Below are 14,318 nucleotides of genomic sequence, written 5' to 3' on the forward strand. Positions count from 1 at the left end.
CGGGGCCGCGCGCTGCGGGGCGGGGAAAGGGGCGTGTCCCCAGAAAGCCACGCCCCTCGCTCGGCGGAGTACCAGGAAGCACAGGGGGCCCCGCGAGCGGAGTGCAGACGGGAGCCAGGTGAGGCTGGAGTCGGGGGCAGGCCCCTGGGGTGGGAACGGGAGGAGGAATGCCGCGGAGGAAAAAGCGCAGGGCGCGGAAAGGGAAGACGGGCCAGAGATCGCCATGGGAAACCAGGTGTGCGTTTCCAGAAAGGAGCCAAGGGAGCAGGGCTCTGGTGCTTGCTCCGGAGGAATGGGGCCGGGAGCGGGGCGGGGTGATGTTTACGACTGGCGCATGCGTAGGGACGAGTGACCCCCGGCGGCGAGGGCGGAATCTTAGACCCAGACTGGGAAAGGTAAAGGAGCCCTTGGCTGTAGGCTTGCCGTCAGGGCGACACAGGCCCTCTTGGTCTTGGCACGGGGCAAAAAGACTGGCACACCTGGCTAGACAATGCCCAAGCCTTCTCCGGGCCCTGCCCCCCCAGGATGGTGATGCCTTCGCTGAAGCTTCAGGACCTCATCGAGGAGATCCGCGGGGCCAAGACGCAGGCCCAGGAGCGGGAGGTCATCCAGAAGGAGTGCGCCCACATCCGCGCCTCCTTTCGGGATGGGGACCCCCTGCTCCGGCAGCGCCAACTGGCCAAGCTGCTCTACGTCCACATGCTGGGCTACCCCGCCCACTTTGGACAGGTACTGAGCCCGGACACCTCTTTCCGAATTGGACCAGGAAGGCTAGTGGGGCGGGATCTCAGACCGCCTCACGACCTGAACCTCGACGTCACTCTACAACACCTCACACCTCTCCTGACGCAGCCCCCACTGGTGGCCTGCTGGCTTGGAACCTTCATGCCCGGGGCCAGCCTCATCCAGGGCATCTTGCCCTCGCGTCGCCCATCCCAGGACTCCTGGCTTCCTGAAGCCTCCCACTAACGCCTCGCCTGTCTGCTAAGCCCCTCCTCTTAATGAAAGGCACGGGGCTGTGGGCGGGGGGGGGGGGGGTTGGGGGGGACGGTGATAGTTACTGCGAACCACAATTTAATCTGGTAGAAGGAGGAGCGTGCAAGAGTGTCTGGTGTCCCCCTTCCCTGTAGATGGAGTGCCTGAAACTGATCGCCTCCCCCAGATTCTCAGACAAGAGGGTGGGCTACCTGGGGGCCATGCTTCTGCTGGATGAGAGGCAGGATGCCCACCTGCTCATTACCAACAGCATCAAGAAGTGAGAGGGCCATGGGAGGGCAGGGCTGGGGGTTCTGGGAAGCACTTGCTTGGGAAAGTAGAGATAGGGGCCGCCCCTCGGTTGTGAGAAAGACTCCCCTCCCCACAGTGACTTGAGCCAGGGGGTTCAGCCAGTTCAGGCTCTGGCCCTGTGCACACTGAGCACTGTGGGCTCAGCCGAGATGTGCCGGGACCTGGCCTCAGAGGTGGAGAAACTACTCCTGGAGCCCAGCTCCTACGTACGCAAGAAGGTGAGGTGGCAGGGCTGTGTGGAAACCAGCCGGTTTGCCAAGTGGCAGGGGTTTGCCTTGGAGTCTGGTGGGCCTGCCCTGCCTTGAGCTCCACGACCTCTGCAGGCTGTGCTGACTGCGGTGCATATGATTCGGAAGGTCCCTGAGCTCTCCAACATCTTCCTCCCACCCTGTGCCCAACTACTTCGTGAGCGCCACCATGGTAAGGCAACCAATGTCCCCATCCCCTGCCTCAGGCCCGAAGGAGTGGAAACAAGAGACAGGAATATCAGCTCGCGGGAGGGTAGTGGACACACACATGCAGTAGGCTGTCCCTTGCCCTTGGCCCATCTTTGGCTTCCCACCCTGACCCAGGCATTCTCCTGGGCACCATCACGCTGATCACAGAGCTCTGCGAAAGAAGCCCTGCTTCCCTCAAGCACTTCCGAAAGGTGGGCTGGTGGAGGAGCAGGCCCTGGGCCAGGGAAGAGGGGCAGTGGGGGAAGGACGGGGCTGGAGGCTGAGAAAACTGGCCAGACAAGGCCATGCCTTCTGTCCAGGTGGTACCCCAGCTGGTGCAGATCCTCCGCACTCTGGTGACATCAGGGTGCTCCACCGAACACAGCATCTCTGGAGTCAGCGACCCCTTCCTGCAGGTGGGCTGACCTTAGGTGCTATGTGCCCAGAACAGAGCGGGCAGTGAGGCCAGGGCTGGTGGCTCCTGCCCAGTGGACACTTTGGTTTGGTCAGCGGCTTGGGTAGGAAGGGGGCAAGATGTGATTGCCCATACCATCTTGGGACCCATGTGTGAGGTCAGGGGAATGATAGGGTCTAGCCTGCCCCCCAAACCTAGTATGGCTCCAAAGCCATAAAAAAAAGCCTGTCTGTAAACCCCGGGGCCTCCTATACATCGGAACCTTCCCAGGACCCCTGGGGCATGTGGTGGTGAGAGGGAGGGGTGGGCGGGGAGGCGCCGGGGCACCAGCCAGCCAGCCTCTCAACCAACATGCCCTCCTCTATGTTGGATTTTTCTCCTCAGCCCCCCGACTTCTTACCCCCTGAGCCTCTCCACCTCTCAACCTTTAACTCAACTTCAGGTCCAGATACTTCGTCTGCTTCGGATTCTGGGCCAGAACCACGAGGAAAGCAGTGAGGCCATGAATGACTTGCTGGCCCAGGTGGGTTGCTCTGTGGTCGCATCCACCCTGGGGTGTCCAGGGTGTCCACCCCGAGGGGCTGTCTTATCATTTCTCTGGTCCTCTTGAGCCAACTCCAGAAGGGACACAACTTGCCCTGCTCAGCACTCTAGCCCCAGGCCCATCCTGGCCTTAGTCCAGAGTGGGGGCATGGGAGGCTTGGTTGGATGGCTGAGGGATGGGCAGACAGCATCACGGTGGAGAACACGGCAGGGCCCCTTGCAGATGCATCTCCTCCTCTGACCCACCCAGGTGGCCACCAACACAGACACCAGCCGGAACGCAGGCAGTGCAGTCCTGTTTGAGACCGTGCTCACCATCATGGACATCCGCTCTGCGCCTGGCCTGCGGGTAGCCTGGGCCTCTCCACTACTGCCACCGCTGCCCCTAGGCAGCCAGGCCCCGTCCACTGTCCACTGCCTCCTCCCTCTTCCCACCCTCGCATGCCAGGTGACCCCTGCTCCTGAACGAGCCAGCTTGCACCTTCCCTGACGGCCCCAACTTCTGCCTCCTGTAGGTCCTCGCTGTCAACATTCTTGGCCGATTCCTACTCAACAGCGACAAGAACATTAGGTAATTCCTCCTCCCCGTGCCCCCCTAGGTGCCAAGGGTAGGGAGTGTGGATTGGTGGCCAGGGATGTGAGAGGGTCTTCCCCACGTGCCAGGTATGTGGCCCTGACGTCGCTGCTGCGGCTGGTGCAGTCTGACCATAGCGCTGTGCAGCGGCACCGGCCCACTGTGGTGGAGTGTCTGCAGGAACCTGATTACTCCCTTAGCAGGTGAGCGGGGCCCCTGGCACATATCCGCCAACACCTGCCCCACCACCACCATCCCGGCGGGCCACCCCCATTAAGTCGCTGGGCAACAGTGGGTCGAGCCCTCTCGTTTCTTCTGCCAGGCGGGCGCTAGAATTGAGCCTGGCCCTGGTGAACAGCTCCAACGTGCGAGCCATGACCCAGGAGCTGCAGAGCTTTCTGGAAGCCTGTCCCCCTGACCTGCGGGCCGACTGTGCATCGGGCATCCTGTTGGCTGCTGAGAGGTGAGGTGCCAGGGGCCCAGGAGGCAGAGGGATGGAACCGGGAGAGGGTCCAGGCCAGGACTGACAACCTGCCCGTGCCCAGGTTTGCCCCCACCAAGCGGTGGCACATAGACACGATCCTGCGCGTGCTGACAACGGTGAGGCAGGGGTTGGCCTGGGGGAGCTGGGTGGCAGTGGGTGGCTTATCCTCACAGCACTGGCTTGGCTGGGCTTGCTCCCCAACTCAGGCAGGCACCCACGTGCGGGATGACGCCGTAGCCAACTTGACCCAACTGATTGGTGGAGCCCAGGAGCTGCACGCCTATTCTGTGCGCCGCCTCTACAGTGCCCTGGCAGAAGACATCTCCCAGGTGGGGAGCCCAGGCCCGTCCAGTCGCTCGTCAGCTCCCTACTCCTGGTGATACTTTGACCCCGCAGTCACAGCTCCCTCCTCAGTGGAAGAGGGCCATCTTCAGTTGGCAGGCCGCTTCGGGCGGCCTGGGGATCAGCTGCATGCATGTTGTAAGCGCTGGCGTCTAGTACCTTAAATGCTGAGATGGGCAGCTGCCAGCCACTATCTGCAGTCCATTTGCCCTTCTGAAGTGAGTTATTGCGGAAGCCGGCCACTCCTTCAAGGGAGGAACCCCAGAAACCCTTTCGCTGCAGCGGAAGGCCTCACAAGGCGTGTGCCAAACTCGGCCGCCAGAGGGCAGTGGGCACCCACTTGCCAGGACAGACCCTGGTTACAGAACTGGACCAACAGCTGTGTGCCCGGCCCTTCCTTTCCCCGCCCCTTCCCACCTCTGCACTGCCCACGAGGGGAAGGGGGAGATGGTCTGCAGGTAGTGGGGGGGCCTCAAACACCGGTCTGACTCTGTTTCTCATCCCGGGCAGCAACCGCTGGTCCAGGTGGCTTCCTGGTGCATTGGGGAGTACGGGGACCTCCTGCTGGAGGGGAGCTGCGAGGAGACGGAGCCTCTCCAGGTGAGGCCCCCTGCATGGGGGTGCGCTGAGGAGGGCAGGGCTGGCCCTTGGGGTCACTGCCAGTGTCCACTTGTGAAAGGTGGAAGAGGAGGAGGTGTTGGCACTGCTGGAGAGGGTGCTGCAGTCCCACCTGTCCCTGCCAGCCACCCGGGGCTATGCCCTCACCGCCCTCATGAAGCTCAGCACCCGGTTTCATGGGGACAACAAGTAAGTTAGGGCCCAGACTCTCCCACAGGGCCCCCAGGAAGTCCTCCCGAAAGATGGCCTACTCTCCACGCCCCCACCCCACCCTGAGACTCTCAGCTACCTCCTTGCCCCGCAGGTGGCTCTCTCCCTTCCGTCCCGGGGTGGAAGGGCAGGGCAGAGCTGATGCTCACGGGGCGCGTGCGTGCGTGCGTGCGCACACACACACATACACACACACACACACACACACACACGGTGCACGTCCTGCCCAGCCGCATCCGCCAGGTGGTGTCCATCTACGGGAGCTGCCTGGACCTGGAACTGCAGCAGCGTGCTGTGGAGTACAACGCTCTCTTCCGGAAGTACGACCACATGAGGTTCGCTTGACCCTGAACTCTGAACCGTAACTGAAACCCTAAACCGATCCTAAACCCCAAACCTTAAATCCTAAACCCTAATCTGAATCATGAAACCAAACTCTGAACCCATGACCCCAAACCCCATAACCCTATCCGGTATCCTATAACCTAAACCCTAAACAGAATCCTGAACCCTAAACCCATAACCCTACCCTGTACCCCAAACTCTGAACCCATACCTAAACCCTAACCCTGAACCCTAAATTATAATCCTACCTGAATCCTATAACCTAAATCCTAATCTGAACCATGAAACCAAACCCTGACTCCTGAACCCCAAACACTGAACCCTTATCCATACCGTGAACCCCAAACCCAAACCTCTGCCCCACCACACAAACCTCTGAATGTCAGTGACCCTGTGCCGTCAGGGGAAATCCAGGGAGTATCTGTCCCCTGCTATGTGCTCAGGGCTTGCCATTTTCTTATATCCCTCCTCCCAGAAGCCTCTTGTGGAAGGCCGGGCATCTACCGGGAGGGGATTCTGTGGGGACACCCTTGCATTCCATCCCCTCAGGGCTGCCATCCTGGAGAAGATGCCCCTGGCAGAGCGGAGTGGCCCTCAAGCTGAAGAGCAGGCCGAGGAGGAAGGCCGAGGAGCCTCCCCTGCCCCCACAGAGCCCAAGGTGAGGCTCTGGACACCGCGGTGCTCTTGAGCAGTGTGCTCAGTCCCATATCCAGCCTTCACCCTGTGCCCCACTCCGCCCCCACCTCCCCCAGACCTCAGAGCTCTTGAATCTGCTCGATCTGCTGGATGACAGTTCTGGGGGTGCCCAGCATCCTGCCCCGCTATGTCCCTCCCTGGGAGATGCTGTAGGATGCCTCCCTGCCATGCCCGGGGCTCCTCCACCACTGGGTAAGTGCACAGAGGGGAAAGGGGACGTCTCAGAAGGTTGGACCTGAGAGAAGGTGGGGTGGGAACGTGCCAGAGCCTGACACGCATGTGCCTCCTTCGCCTTTCCCCTTCCCAGAAGGCAGAGGGGTGATTCGGTCACACCCACCCCCTCCTGGACGCCCTTCTGTGCCTGCCCTTGACCTGCAGGGCCCTGCTCCCTCATGCCACACACCCGCTATGCATTTGTGGCAATTCATGTCCCTTTTGCATGGGATGGTCCTCTCCGGTACATCACGTGACCGGCTTAGTCACATCTCCAGGTCTCGGCTGAAATGTCTGATACCCTCTCCAACCACCGTTCCCCTCACCCCCCAACTGCCACCGTTTTGTTTCCTGCCCAGGAGCCATGGCCGTGGGTGCCCATCTGGCTGGCTGTCTTGTGCCAGCTCTCCTGCTGGGCTGTAAGCTCTCCTAGGCCAGGGCCCTCGTGCTCCCGCCCGCTGCCACTCCACAGGTGCTCCGCTGAGAGTTGCTCAGTGGCTGCCTCTCCCTCCTCTAGCCCCCATCCTAGACCTCAGAGTGTTCGAGCGCCAGGGGCTGCAGCTGACTCTGTCTTTCGAGCGACCCTCTGGCGTCCCTGCCCTGCTTTTAATCACAGCCACTGCCACCAACTCCTCGGGGAGTGACGTCACCCACTTCGTCTGCCAGGCTGCTGTGCCCAAGGTTGGTATTAGGGGGCAGAGGTGGCCCAGGCATTGGCGGGGAGAGAGGTCATGAAACGGGGAGAGGTGTGAGATGGAGGAGAGGAAGGGGAGGGATCTGAACTGTGCTCAGAGGACTGGGTTGGACTGGCAGTCCAGAGGTGGTCGGAACTCAGCAAGCTGCCCAAACCTCCCTCTCCAGAGTTTCCAGCTGCAGCTACAGGCCCCTAGTGGGGACACACTTCCAGCTCAGGGCGGCCTTCCCATCACCCAGCTCCTCAGAGTCCTCAATCCTAACAAGGTGAGCTCCCCGAGGGCTGCAACACCCACCCACCCCCACCCCGCAACCACCATTGGACTAAGACCCAGGGCAGGAAGGCACCCTGGGGCTAACCCTGGCCTCTGCTCACCTATTCCTAGGCTCCCTTGCGGCTAAAACTTCGCCTCACCTACAACCACTTTGGGCAGTCGGTACAGGAGGTCTTTGAGGTGAACAACTTGCCCGTGGAGACCTGGCAGTAACAAGCCCAGCCTCTGGGCCTCCACGCGGGGCGCCAAGGTCCCCAGGGTGCTCCAGCTGCTTGGAGCCTGTGCCTGAGGGCTACCAGCAGATGGCGCTGTGGCCCGTGCTTCCCACCGCAAGCCCGCAGGGTCTGCCCCTCCCCCACCCATCATAAAAGCCCAATTAAGGGGGGGGGGACACAGAGAGCCATACTGGGGTCTATTTGAGATTTAAAACGCCTACGCCTACCATAAAGGGAAGAAGTGTTCGCACACAGGAACTTCTGTATCTTCCTGCGCCTTCAAAACCTGATCAACCAAGGAAGGTTGATCTTTCCACCCCTCTGCGGCCTGGGCGGTGGGTTGCCCCAGACTGCCAGGGGAAGCCTCCACAGGGCACCATTGCAAAACCAAACCAGAATTTCTCGCTTTGCAGCAGCAGCTCCCACCTTGTTCCCCTGGAGCTACTGCTATTCCCCACCCCCCACCCCCGGTGGGGAAGCCCCAGCTGCCGCCCTCCTCTCTAACTCAGCTGTAAGCCCGGTTAGGAGCCTCTGGCAGAATCAATGGCATCGACCAAGGGAGGGGGGTAGCAAGGGATTTTCCTGTGCTTAACTACTGATCACGGCTAAGTGGAAATCCTATAAACACGAGCGGAAATCAATGGAGGCTGCTTAGCGGCCAGGGGAGAGGGGCGGTCGACAGATTGCATCTGACGGATGAGGGAGAAGAGGCAGCCAGGGAGGATTCAGGGCAGGGGAACTCAAGGTAAGCAAAGGAGTCAGCAGGGCCAATGAGAGTCAGAAGTCCCTTGTTGGAAGAGAAGCCAGGCTAAGCGGCCCCATGAGCCCAGGCAAGAACCCCCGAACTCTTGTTCTCTGGCCAGTGACACTCCTAGTCTGGCTGTTGACTTCCCGGGGACCTCTCTCTGGCACTTTTCTCTTTCAGGAGGAGTTGGTAGTGCTGGGGCCGGAAACGCTGCAGGTAGACGATCAGCTTGGCGGGTGGTTTCTCCAGGGCCTGCACACCTACAGATGGGAGCACAATGAGGACAGAGCCAGAGAGAGCCAAAGGCTCAGCCTGCTCTCTGCCCACCCAGCCAGGCCCAGGGGTTTCAGAGGCACCCACCGACTGCTTGTCTGACCAAAGCCATTAGGGGCCAGTTGAGAGGTCTGGCTGGCTAGCCAAGCCTGAGTACAAACACAACACACACAGGCTGTGAGTGTTGGTGGTTTCTGTCCCCAGGTCAAGATTACAGCCCATCTAAGGCAGGCCAACACTCGTTAGCTGAGTAATGAAGCGCGTGCAGAGATGCCCAGAGAGAGAGCACAGGAGGAGAAAGAAGACCAGAAGCTTTAGCCTCGGGGCCGGGTCCACATAGTCTACCCTCCATCTGCTGTGAGGGGGCCTGCTGCCCAAAGTCAGTGGTCAGCAGCAGCTGGCAACATGCCTGACATACATCAGCAGGACCGGTGTCTGCTGAGAAGGCGACAGCTGTTGAAGGCCCTACCCTGGAAAGGGTACTACCCTGCACTTGGGAGGATGAGCGATCTACAAAGGAGCAGAGCCTAGGAAACAGAAACAAAAACGCCACCAGCCTACCAACACACTTGCGTCTCCTGCAGAGCCAGCAGGACAAACTAAGTGACAATCTAGATGGTTGTGAGAATGAGAGGAGGGGGAGGAAGGGATAAAAACCCCCCAACTCCTAACTGGCTGCCGTTGAGTCGATTCTGGCCTCCCTCCGCCCCACACCCAACCCGGTGGGTTTTCAAGACTATAAATCTTTAGGAAGCAGAAAGCCTCATCTTTCTCCTGAGGATTGGCTGGTGGTGTTGAACTGCTGACCTTGCTGTGTTGGCAGCCCAAAGCGTAACCCATCACTCCAGCAGGGTTCCCAGAAATTGATAACAACTTTTAAAAAAAAACAGTGATATCCAGTCTATCCTGACTCCTAGCGACCTTATGGGGCAGGGTAGAACTGCCCCTCTGAGTTTCTGAGACCATCACTCCGACAGAGGCTGGAAATGGACTGGCATCTGACGTATGGAATGGAAACAGATGTACAGTGGTTGCATCAGAAGATGAGAACTAGGTGCAGGGCAATACCTGGAGCAAGAGTACAGGAGCTGTGGAAGGATTAAGTCCAGCTGGAGAGCTACTATAAAAGCAGAGGAAGCCAGGTTTGGCAGATTGACTGGGTCCACCACAGCTCCTCCCCTATGGCATAGTCCAGTGAGGGATCTGGGGGGCAGAGGAAGGGCAGAGGAGCCTGTTTCCCTCACCAAGCAGGCTGCTCAGGCTGTGGATCTTTTCCAGGGCCTGTGGTACTTCGGCTTCCTCGTGCACCAGGGCCTCCACTTCACCCACGGCATAGCCAAAGTCCGCTGTGTCCAGGTCCACCCTGAGTGGGGACTCCTGCTCAGCCCCCAAAAGCACCAGCTTCCAGGAGCTCCGTGTAGTCACAAAACTAGCTACTTGCTGCAGTCCCAGGGGGCCTAGCATGGCAGCCACACCTCCAGTCCCCAGACCCTTGGTCCCCAGCACCTCACAGAGCTGGGCCACGATTGCAGGCCCCTCTGTGAGTTCCCTGTACTCAGTGTGGGCCCCCGAGACACCTGCTGTCCCAAGAAACTTGAGTTCCCACCCACTACCCTCTCGGTGGCGCAGCCAGTGGTCAGCCCTCATGAGGCCCAGCTCGGGGGTGTCATAGTAGCTGTCTCGGAAGGTGATCTGGTGCTCCAGGATGCCCCCCAACTCCTGCAGCCGTTCCTCGGTGCCAGGTCCTGGGGCGAACTTGCGCTCCACCTCAATCGAGCCAGGGGCCATGTTAACTGCAAGCTATCAGTGAGCAAACTGCAGGGGCGCAACGTCGGTGCGGATCTCAACCGGGAGACAGCTCATCACGGTCCTGGGAAACGTGCCAGTCAAGAAACAACAAAGTCACATTGTTCACGGGTAGAAGTCGCTCCTGGGGCTGTTGCCCGTCTCCCCTGCCGCCCGTGAAGGGTGGCCCAGCCTAATATAGGTAAGGCTGCCCAATATGTGACAGAACGCCGGCTCAATCCTCCCACTGATAATGTGTCCGGCCCCAAACTCTCCCAGGAAAGGCCGGCCCTGTGGCAGGCGGCTTCCTTCCCACACGCCCCCCGTACCTGGGTGCCCCGGTGCCCCCCAGGAGGACCACGCCCTTGCCCGCGCTGCCCCGCGCGCCGAGCCTGGCTCTCACCTGAAAGCCCGGTCTCCTTCTCGCGGGACCCGGGGCGAGGGGAGGGCGCGCGCGCCGCGCCGCGCCGCGAAGGATGCCGGGAGCGGGTCCCGGCGCCGGCCCTGCGGCCCTGCCCAAGCGGCCATGTTAGGCCCGAGATGCGAGGGCAGAACGCTGCCCGAGAGGCCGGCTCGGGGTGGGGAGGTGTGCCCCCGCCGGCAGTGGGCCAGGGAGCGAGGCCGGCACCTCGGGGCTCGGCTGCCCATTCCAGACCCTTCCCGGTTCCCGAGGGTCGGCCCGGGTCGTAGGCCTCAGGCTGAGCCTGGGCGGCCTGCGGCCTCGGTGCATGATGGGAGATGTAGTTCGAAAGAGAAACTGCCCTCGCTCTCGCCCCACCCCGTCGCTATGGTGACAAGAAGCTGCAGTTGGTCCCCGCAGGGCTCTGCCTTAAATTGAGCTGACGCTGTAGGTGGGCCGTTGGGAAGGGGATGGGTATGAACCGGGCAGGGGGTGGAGGTGGGTGGGACTAGGTCACAGAGGCCAAAGTACCAACATTCACTGGAGATGTTTGACCACGGTGGGCCTCCATGTTCTTCAGGCCATGGGTAATGGCCTGGAAAGGGGATTACTAAAGCCAGGTAGGTGCACTGCACAGGGCTACTAACTACAAGGTCCGCAGTTCCAACTCACAAGCCACTCCTCAGGAGAAAGACAAGTATTTCTACTCCCTGAAAGAGTTACTCTCTGAAACCCACAGGGGCAGTTCTACTTGGCCTATACTGCAGAGTCACTATGAGGCAGGGATTGATTTGATGGCAGGGAGCGGGTTTGTTTACTTATTTTTAACCTAACGTTTCTTCTTTGTCAGTTTTGTTGCCCCAAGAAGACCTGATATATTTTGTGAGTTAAAAGCCATTGGGGCGTGGGGGAGGAAGAGCTGATCCCAAGGGCTCAATGGAAAGTAAATGTCTAGAAAAGAACGAGGGAATGAAAATGTGTACGTATATGTCGGATACAACTGATGTATGGTTTGTAACAAGAGTTGTAAAAGCCTCCAATAAAATGATTTTTAAATTTTTTTTTAATAAAAGAAAACCAGAGCATTGATGACCATCAAAAACAAAAATCAATGGCGCAGACATAACAGCTCGTAGACCGGGGATGAAACAAGACTCCAGACCAGGTGCCCCATTAGTTCAGTCCCAGCTCCTCTACGGGGATGTTAGGTTTGGCCGAGCTGCTCCACCTCCCTACACCTGCGTTTCATGAAGGAAACGGGCTGCCTCACGGTTCAGAGTGAAAATCGAATGGCAAACGAAAGCACAGTAGATTCAAGTGTTAGTGTCCTCCTTGTCCCCCGCCCACCCCTGCGAGCTTTGGGGTTTTCCGTTCCTTCTTAACTAAGAGAAGATGGCACCGGCAGCTGATGTGCCAGCTCCAGGTGACAGTCTGGAGCAGATCACATAGGTTTAAATCCTGGAGCTGTTACTGAACCTGTGACCTTGGACCAGTTAACTTGTTTGCGCCTTGGTTTCCTCAACTTTAACACGGGGTTCACAAACATAGTCTCTCTTAGGATTGTGAGCGTCGGGGAAAGTTCGTGTGTGCAAAATGGCCTGGAATCGTGGCTGTGCACGCAATCAATCTTAGCAGGTTCGTTATTTAGCACATGGTCCAGCTGGCGAACGGAAGACGGAGAAGAAGGAACCAGCCCCGGTGACTGCGATGGCGGGGAGGGGACAGACGGTCCAGGAATCCATCGCTGCAGAGGAGAAGGTTCTAGTTCCCAATCCGGAGGGAGGGGGGAATAATGAGGAGGAAAGAAGAAAAGCAGTGCGGGGAAGCTAGCGGAAGGCAGGGCTTACTCTGGAGAGGACTGAAACCAAGCGAATGTACAGTTAGAGGAAGAGGCAGGAGTTTAAAGGCGCCTGCCGGCTGGCAGGCCCGGACTCCGGCGTGGTGCCAGAGCAGGCGCGGGGGACCGCCCACGGATGCTGCCCCACCGAGCCCCGGGCCCGGCCCCGCCCCCTCCGCCCCCTGCCGGCCGGCGGGGCGGGCGAACTACATGTCCCGGCATGCACCGCGGCGGGCGGGCCGCTGCACCTGCTCAGTGGGGCCGCCCCGGGCGCCTGGGTATTGATTATTCCATTGTGTGGGACGCCTCGGCTCCAGCCAGTGAATGAGGCGGAGGAGTGAGGGCGAGGAGGAGGAGGGCGCGGAGGAGGAGGAGGAGGAGGGCGAGGAGGAGGAGGAGGAGGAGGCAGGGAGCGAGTGCCCAGGGTGAATCAATGGAAACCCCCTCACGAAGCCGGGAAAACACTTCAGCCGCAGCCAAATAGCATTGATTATTTTCCTTCACTTCCCTCACCGCCGCGAAATTATTTATTTATTTTCCCCATCGCCGTCCCCGACGCCCCGGAGCGAGCGCTGGAGGGAGGGAGGAGGAGGGGAAAAATAAGGAATCAACACATCGGCGAAGTCCCTTCCAAGAGCCGCCCCCTCCCCTCCCCGCCTCGCGCTGCTCGGCGGCCGCGGTTCGACTCCCGTCCCTGCTTCCAGCTGAGGTGTAAGTGCATCGATTTCCGATGCTGCTGGGTTGTGTGTGTGGTTTTTTTCTCTCCTCTCCCGCTCTCTCTCCTCTCCTCTCCTTGCTCTTCGGAAGCCCGAGACCGAGGGGAGAGGAGGCGCTCGGAGACTGCCGCTGGCGGAGACGGAGCGGGGCTGGGGGAGGGGGCCCGGACGGACGGACCGACTGACCGAACGCCCGAGGAGGAGGAGGAGGAGGAGGAGGGGCAGGGCTGCGGGCGGGCGGGCGGAGATGGAGGGCAGAGAGGGGTGGAGGGAGAGACTGGGAAGGGACCGGCTTCCAAGCTGGCCCAGGAGCCAGCCGGCCGGCAGAGGGGACGAAAGCCTGGACGGGCGGCGCGGAGCTGTGCGGGGAACTGGGGTCCCAGAGGGAAGGGGAGGCCGGGTGAGTGCGGGGGTGCTTGGAGCTGTCAGCCGGAAGGGAGCTGGGTCTCGGTGGTCCCCGCCAGCCGAGGGAGGAAGCTTGGAGCCGCCGCGGGTGGGCTGATGGATGGGCGCTCGTGCTGGGGCGGGGGTGCATTGGGACGGGGTGGGCGTGGGCAGGGGGGTGTGCAGAGACCCTCAGTTTTAGCCTTCAGTTGAGTTGTGTTAGGAGGGGGACGGTTTGAGTAGGTGAGGAGATGCCACAGCCCCTTTCAAGGTGAAGCACGTCTGTCGGTGGAGACCCCCAACTAGATCCATTCTTCCCCTTCTTGGTGGGGGGGGTACCCACTGGCCTTTCGGAGCACTCCCCACGCCTGTAGTCCCGCCGAGCTCTGCCCATGTGGCTGGCCCTGCCGCTGAGTTTTCCAGGCTTCACCCATCCATCCCCGCCCGGGTCTGTCTCCGCATGACCCTTCCCATCCAAGCGAACCTCTCCCTGTGTGTCCCAGTCACTGTGTGTCCTGCCTTAGCCATTCAGGACTGGCCCTTTCCTTCGGCGTCTTGTGTGGGTTTCTCCGACCTCTTCGGGCTACTTTGGAGTGTGCTTGTCAGTCCTGAAGGTGGTCCCCTGGCCAGGGAGCAAGGAAGAGTAGGGTGACCGAGCAGATGTGTCTCCCCAAGGACTCCAGTATCGTGCTCTCAGCACCCACCTTCACCCCGGAACTTCCTAGCATTGTTAACTGCCCCTTTCACCATGTGTGGGTCTGGTCTCCCCCATTGGGACTTTGCCTTCTAGCCCCTACCCTCTCCTCTAAGAGCTTCCCACCACAAATCTCT

At 60.2% G+C, this 14,318-nt stretch overlaps 2 protein-coding genes across 5 annotated transcripts; one reads left to right on the forward strand and one right to left on the reverse strand.

Annotated features, from left to right (window-relative positions):
- Positions 1–60: 60 nt before the first annotated feature.
- On the forward strand, positions 61–11,015 carry AP1G2 (adaptor related protein complex 1 subunit gamma 2). 3 transcript variants are annotated; one of them, XM_075531092.1, is made up of 22 exons: positions 61–118; positions 525–729; positions 1,131–1,255; positions 1,364–1,505; positions 1,611–1,707; positions 1,860–1,936; positions 2,045–2,140; positions 2,582–2,662; positions 2,933–3,031; positions 3,198–3,253; positions 3,346–3,459; positions 3,579–3,719; positions 3,802–3,856; positions 3,947–4,069; positions 4,593–4,682; positions 4,762–4,889; positions 5,141–5,245; positions 5,805–5,913; positions 6,008–6,143; positions 6,682–6,845; positions 7,026–7,124; positions 8,570–11,015. In XM_075531092.1, exons 2-22 carry the CDS (start codon positions 526–528, stop codon positions 8,609–8,611), a joined length of 2,283 nt encoding a protein of 760 aa, XP_075387207.1. In that variant the 5' UTR covers positions 61–118; position 525; the 3' UTR covers positions 8,612–11,015. The 3 variants fall into 3 exon arrangements, with proteins under 3 accessions (XP_075387207.1, XP_075387205.1, XP_075387208.1); XM_075531090.1 differs by lacking the exon at positions 8,570–11,015 and adding an exon at positions 7,244–8,555; XM_075531093.1 differs by lacking the exons at positions 1,131–1,255; positions 1,364–1,505; positions 8,570–11,015 and adding an exon at positions 7,244–8,556.
- On the reverse strand, positions 8,119–10,636 carry THTPA (thiamine triphosphatase). 2 transcript variants are annotated; one of them, XM_075531094.1, is made up of 3 exons: positions 10,554–10,636; positions 9,610–10,235; positions 8,119–8,352 (listed from the first exon to the last, which is right to left on the reverse strand). In XM_075531094.1, exons 2-3 carry the CDS (start codon positions 10,151–10,153, stop codon positions 8,219–8,221), a joined length of 678 nt encoding a protein of 225 aa, XP_075387209.1. In that variant the 5' UTR covers positions 10,154–10,235; positions 10,554–10,636; the 3' UTR covers positions 8,119–8,218. The 2 variants fall into 2 exon arrangements, with proteins under 2 accessions (XP_075387209.1, XP_075387210.1); XM_075531095.1 differs by lacking the exon at positions 10,554–10,636 and having other exon boundaries at positions 9,610–10,479.
- Positions 11,016–14,318: the final 3,303 nt, after the last annotated feature.

This window comes from Tenrec ecaudatus, chromosome 14 (assembly GCF_050624435.1).
Source record: "Tenrec ecaudatus isolate mTenEca1 chromosome 14, mTenEca1.hap1, whole genome shotgun sequence".
Taxonomy (NCBI): Eukaryota; Metazoa; Chordata; class Mammalia; order Afrosoricida; family Tenrecidae; genus Tenrec; species Tenrec ecaudatus.

Coding starts and splice junctions, on each gene's coding strand:
- THTPA (XM_075531094.1), bottom strand. CDS start 10,153: ATGGCCCCTGGCTCGATTGAGGTGGAGCGCAAGTTCGCCCCAGGACCT. Junction 8,353..9,609: donor CAGCCTGAGCAGCCTGCTTG/GTGAGGGAAACA, acceptor TCCCATCTGTAG/GTGTGCAGGCCCTGGAGAAA.
- AP1G2 (XM_075531090.1), top strand. CDS start 526: ATGGTGATGCCTTCGCTGAAGCTTCAGGACCTCATCGAGGAGATCCGC. Junction 3,032..3,197: donor GCTCTGCGCCTGGCCTGCGG/GTAGCCTGGGCC, acceptor TGCCTCCTGTAG/GTCCTCGCTGTCAACATTCT. Junction 7,125..7,243: donor GAGTCCTCAATCCTAACAAG/GTGAGCTCCCCG, acceptor ACCTATTCCTAG/GCTCCCTTGCGGCTAAAACT.